This window comes from Dipteris shenzhenensis, chromosome 30 (genome assembly GCF_047967505.1).
Source record: "Dipteris shenzhenensis isolate YYH24624 ecotype China chromosome 30, Dip_SZ_1.0, whole genome shotgun sequence".
NCBI lineage: Eukaryota > Viridiplantae > Streptophyta > Polypodiopsida > Gleicheniales > Dipteridaceae > Dipteris > Dipteris shenzhenensis.
This window is the reverse complement of record NC_141625.1, coordinates 40,720,808-40,726,786: the sequence shown is the minus strand read 5'-3', so window position 1 is coordinate 40,726,786 and position 5,979 is coordinate 40,720,808. Positions and strand designations below refer to the sequence as shown.

The 5,979-nt window shown below is 42.4% G+C and overlaps 1 protein-coding gene across 1 annotated transcript; it reads right to left on the bottom strand.

Moving 5' to 3' along the window:
- Window positions 1-4,996: 4,996 nt before the first annotated feature.
- Window positions 4,997-5,710, bottom strand: LOC147882119 (uncharacterized). Its single transcript, XM_087401518.1, has 2 exons — window positions 5,322-5,710; window positions 4,997-5,150 (listed from the first exon to the last, which is right to left on the bottom strand). Exons 1-2 carry the CDS (start codon window positions 5,675-5,677, stop codon window positions 4,997-4,999), a joined length of 510 nt encoding a protein of 169 aa, XP_087257644.1. The 5' UTR covers window positions 5,678-5,710.
- Between the last annotated feature and the right edge of the window lie 269 nt (window positions 5,711-5,979).

Sequence of the window (5,979 nt, the reverse complement as noted above, 5' to 3'; positions counted from 1 at the left end):
ATACTTATACCCTAAAAGCATCGCTATATAGTGACAAAACAGAACAAAGCGTCGCTATATAGCAACAGTTCAGGGCACTTGATCTAAGAAGAGAGGGAAGGAGCTCATGGGTGGCTATTTTTTAGATCTTAATGGATTTCCTTGCATTTTGTGTTGTGACTTTGGAGGTGTGCAGATGGAAGGGACGAGTGAAAGCTTGTCAGATGATGCGCCAATGCTCGGGAGTACAGAGTGGCTTATGGAGAGGTTGTATTGTCATTGCACTCATTGCAAGCGAGAAGTATGACATCAATGCCGTATTGTCATGCACCACTTGAGGATGTATGGGGAGGAGCCCAAACTAGTACCCACCGTTGGTGGTGCACATGGTGATGGGCCATCGGAAAGTCAATGCTATTTGAGTTCGTGATTAATATTGCATGTGTACACGACATGAAATCTTGAGACAAGATCTTATATTTACACGAAAGCTTAAGATAGGATGAGGAGGGTGGTGTGCATATACCTTCACACTTTGAGAAGGAGTATAGTCTCCCAGATGTGCTAGATGATAACGAGGGTATCATGGACATGATGGATTCTATTTTTAGGAACAATGCAACTGATGTCCGAGTATGAGGCTGCGTACATGGTACCCTTGATAGAGGAGTTACAGATCTTATGGATAGGAGTGCGGGTCTTTGATATTTCCAGAGCTCCTAGACATACCAATGACATTTTTGTATAGAACACATCGATTCAAAGTGAGTCATGTATGATTATGGAGTCATGGCTAACTTCACACAAGATAGCCGAGTAAGTGCTTCGGATACCAATCTTCTCTCCTCACAGTTGGATTATTGAGTTGGATTATTGTGGGACCATACACAAAATCTATGAAATTGATTTCAAACGATTTAGTATTTTCATTCTTGATGTAAAATGGTTTAGAATTATTTATGACGGTCTTTGTTCTTCCCGAGCATTGTGAGCAGGTGCATACTAATGATTTAATTAATTGAATATTTCGTTTTTAAATATCAATTGGTACATGTACTTAAGCATAGTTTCATATAATTGATGGCATTTGGCACCCATCTTTAATATGGGTGGCTTTTCATCCGGATCATTTTGATCCAAGATGGTGGTACGTGGTCCAAGTTGCACCACCAAGTAAGCAAATTTTTGAAGATAGAGATGTGGATATGGAGATGCCACTACCAATGCCAGATCCAACTGATCCAGATGGATTTAGAGAAGAAGATGAAGATCATAATATGAGCCAGGAAGATGTGCATAATGACATCATATGGGAAGAAGATGGAGATCACGATATTGAGGAAGAAGATGACGATCATCAAGAATCACTTGACTTTATTAAAGAAGATGATCAAGTCTATGGTGAGCGTATGATGATGATATAGGAGATCAACTTAGTATAGAGTTGGAGATAGACTTGTTTGGCACACTAGACTTGGCTCAGGATGAAGCCAAGTCTCAAACGTGGACATGAATATATGAGCTTCAAACTTGATGTACATGCTCTTGTACTTTTATTCTTTCAAAGGATCAAACATGTATGAAAAGAAATTTTTTTTGTCATTGGGTAAAACTATCTTTAAAGGTTGGTATGGGGAAAACACTCTTTGTAAAACGTCGCTATATAATGATCTTATACAAGTCTACCAAGTGTCGCTATATAGCGACGTTTATAAAAGTATCGCTATATAGCGACACTTTTTAAGCCCGCTTTGCATACCGACGATTAGCACCCCGCGCATGCTAAACGTTGGTGCGTAACCATTAGAAAAGGGCCTATGCCTTGTAGTGGGAGAAGGAGGAGAAGGAGGAGGAGAAGGCGAAGGAGGGAGGAGGAGAAGGGAGGAGGAGAGGGAGAGGATGGGTTGCAAGGTTGGAGGAGAGGGGAGGAGGAGGAGGAGGAGGAGGAGGAGGGAGGAGGAGGAGGGAGGAGGAGAGGGAGAGGATGGGTTGCAAGGTTGGAAGAGAGGGGAGGAGGAGTTGCAAGGTTAGGACATGCTTTTGGACATGGAGTGCAAGGAAGCATGGACACTTGAGACAATTACTTGGAATACCAAAGTAGAACTCAACACAATGCCCCAAAGAGTATGGGCTTCATTCCATTATGGGGTATTTATACAAAATGGAGAGCTTCTCTCTTTGCATGTAGGAATTGTAAGACATTCTCTCTCTGCATGTAGAGCTTGCATATAGAAGTTGCATATAGGAGTTGCATGTAAAACTCGCATGTAGAATTTACATGTAGGAGTTGCATGTAGAACTCGCATATAGGAGTTGCATGTAGAAGTTGCATGTAGGACTTACATGTAGGAGCTGCATGTAGGACTTGCATGTAGGAGCTGCAAGTAGAACTCGCATGTAGGAATCGCAAGTAGAACTTGTATGTTGAGGATTCCTAAGAGAGATTATTCCTAGCCTTATGCAAGTACAAGCGGAGCTTTCTATACTACCTAGGTCCATGTTGGCACAGAGACAACAATAATTGTTTCACACCTATGTAGCATGCATGGTTAAAAATAAAGAAGTACACATGCCCCCACCATAGAAAGCATGTTAGACCCAAAAGAAACTTTGTGAGTATATGGAAATTTCTCACAGAGGGTATGTTACTGTTTCATGACTATTGGACACAAACACCTATGGTACATGCATGCTGTTGAATTAATTTTTTTCCCTTATGCATCATGCCTGGTAAAATTAAGAACAATGGGCATCCCTCACCACACAAACTATGTTAGATCCATATGAGCCTTTGAGAGTATATAGAACTTACGAACATAAAGATCTAGGAAAAGATGGTATAAGCATCTTGATGGACGATATTTTTTATAATTATCACACAATGAACAGTCAAAAGAGGGTCAAAAATGCATATCCCATCATGTAAATGATGTACTCTGATCCATATAAAAATTTACTCGTGAGGATATAGGCATTACTCATGCAAAGTTTTGTATGAAGTTTTACAACATCAACACATACACATTGTATAAGCATACCAATCCAAATTTTAAAAATTATGCATGGTTAAAAACAAGAAAATATGCATGTCTTGCCATATGAACAAGTATCTTGGATACTATTAAACTTTGCAAATATAAATTCCTTACTCATTCAAAGGCCTACACAAAGTTTTGTGAGCAATGGCCACATAGTCTATGGGATATGCATATTAATGCATAAGTTTTCGATCACTTATACATGATGCATGGTAAAAAATAACCAACTATACATGCCCCTGTTAGATATCAATGCTTCACTCTTATGTAACTACGCGGGAACCAACTAACTCTACTTGTAAGCCTCCCATATGAGGAGAAGGCATTTGAGTAGCTCGGTTATCCGGTAGGTCCTGGTTTGGACACCATATGGAGGCCATGTGTAGCCTGATGGCTGGAGAATCAAAAATTTGATTACTATAAAACTGATATAATAGATGGCACTGCCTCCCAGCCGTGCGCTCTTGTGTGAGAAGCTTCGATGGCATGCTAGAAACAGTAGAGGATGGAGGCTGGATGCTAACGAATCAGGGTTGCTGTAACCAGTGATAAATATGGGCTTCACGGGCTTGCTCTTATATAGCCACCAGTCGTAGTCGGTTAGACCCAATTGGGAGACTGACCCAGTCGACCCAAAACGGCCGACTGGAGGTCGGTCCCGAAATAGGCCACTGACCACATGTTAGAACCATGGCGCTGAATAGAGCAACTAACCTATGCTTGTCGTTCGGCCCAAAGCCATCCGGGATCATCTGGGGCTCCAAACGGGTCCCGCAACCTAAGAGTGGGCTGCCCCAAAAAATGCTCCGTCTACCCTCAGTGCGGTTAGTTATGGGATGCCTTCTCGCACTTGCATGTAGCCTAGTTGGCAGTGTGCCAACTCTATCTGCAGCCGTCCAGCCATCAGGCCACACATGACCCCCATCTGGTGTCCAAACCAGGACCTACCGGATAACCGAGCTACTCAAATGCCTTCTCGTCATATGGGGGGGCTTACAAGTAGAGTTAGCTGGTTCCTGCGTAGTTACACAAGAGTGGAGCATTGATATCCAACACCCCCCCTTAATGTCCACTCGTAAGTGAACTACTTTTTCGGCCCAATGCCAAGTCGATGAAGATGCCTCTCTAGCAAGTCTCTTCTAAAAGCCTTCATGAAGATGTCCCCAGAGCATTCTCTGTAGTCGAATAGTACACCAAGTCGACCTCTCCATCCATGATGAGCTTACGTACAAAGTGAGATTGAATCTCAATGTGTTTTCTGCGAGCATTCTCTCTTACATACGAGATCCTCTTATCTGTCGAGCATAAACGTTGTATTGTTTTCTTATAGCCCCACCATAGAAATCATATCAAACAAATAATAAGCTTTTACAATATATAGAACCTACTCCAACTAAGGTCCATTCAAATTTTTATGCCATCGGACACATACACCTATATATAAGCATACCAATGCATAGTTTTTGTGTGTTTATACACCATGTATGATCGAAGATGAGAAAATGTGCATGTCCCACCACATAAACTCCGTTGGTTCCATCTAGACCTTTCTCAATATATAGAAATTATTGAAATAAAGGTCATTTCAAAGTTTCATGGCTGTGCAATACATATACATAAGATCATATAAGCATGTCGACACACAATTCCTTGACACTTGTGCACTACGCATGGTTACAAATGACAAAATGTGCATGTTCATTCCACTATAAAATTGACGTATGATCCTTATGAAAATCTGTGAGTATATGGTTGCCAGGGAGTCTGAAAGTTAAGAGAGTTTTGTAAAAAGATTCTTTTGTTCTTTTCATCTAAAAACCAAAACTAATATATATATACATATATATATATAGACCGAGCTAATACAAAGCCCTTTCTTAAATCGGAAGTGATGTATCACAAGTGATGTCAATCAGGCCCGAAGGATACATGCCCGGAGGCAATAGAGACCGATGTTTTGTGGTACAATATGCGCAATATTATACAAAAGATACTTCTCTCACGTAGTAGGCATAGACAATAGAGTATGGTGTTGCATGTGTATCGCCTGTGCGAGCTCCCTCTGACGTAGATGGTGGTAGACCACCCTTCGCGAAAATCCGCTGGACATGCGTTACTGCTCCCAGCAGTTCCCTGAAATTCAACAATACAGAAAAAAATATCATATATTTTACACTGAGAGAGATACCCCTGCAGCACGAGGAGACGTGTACCTGAGAAGGAAGAGCGAGAGAGAGAGAGAGAGAGAGAGAGAGAGAGAGAGCGAGAGAGAGTCTCTGTGGAGTAGGGCCTTCGATAGCTTACTTGCTTCCGCTAGTGCTAGTAGCTTCAAGTAAGTTCCATGAAATGGTATTTGGGTCAACCGTGACTGCCTGCAAGGTTTTTGCTGTGACTAAGCTCTTGGGGACGTATGTTTCCCAGGACGGTTGCCCTCCCTGGGCATCGGGATGGGGCAAGAAGAAATGCTGTCCGACCACCTTTCCGTTGGGCTCCTTGTAGAGATCCGCCGTCGCGTTGTAAAGAACCCACGCAGATCCGTTGTAAGAGTAGTGCTGCAGTCCCACGGCGAAATAGCTAACGTGCAACTGGTGGTCGGAAGGCACTTGGATTGGTGCAGGGACGGCAAAGGAGATGAGGTGCTGTTCGGAGCCAAGGAACATGGGAGGAGAAGCGGCGACGAGGGAGAGGAGGAGGGAAGCCAAAGCGAAGAAGAGGGGGAGCTTCATGATGAAAATGACGAAAGGTGCAGAGGATCGAAGAGAAGGAATGGAGGCTAATTGGATGAACTCGACGAACTCAAGAGTGTATCAATGAGAGAGTCCCAACAAAGAATGAGGAGAGGTTTGAACTCGTCAGCCCAATATATTGAGTTTGTTGCTTCGCTTTGTCAATGCATTACATGTGCATGAAGACGACTTCTTCACACCTTGAAGAATGCCAACATAGAAACTACCAAGTAATG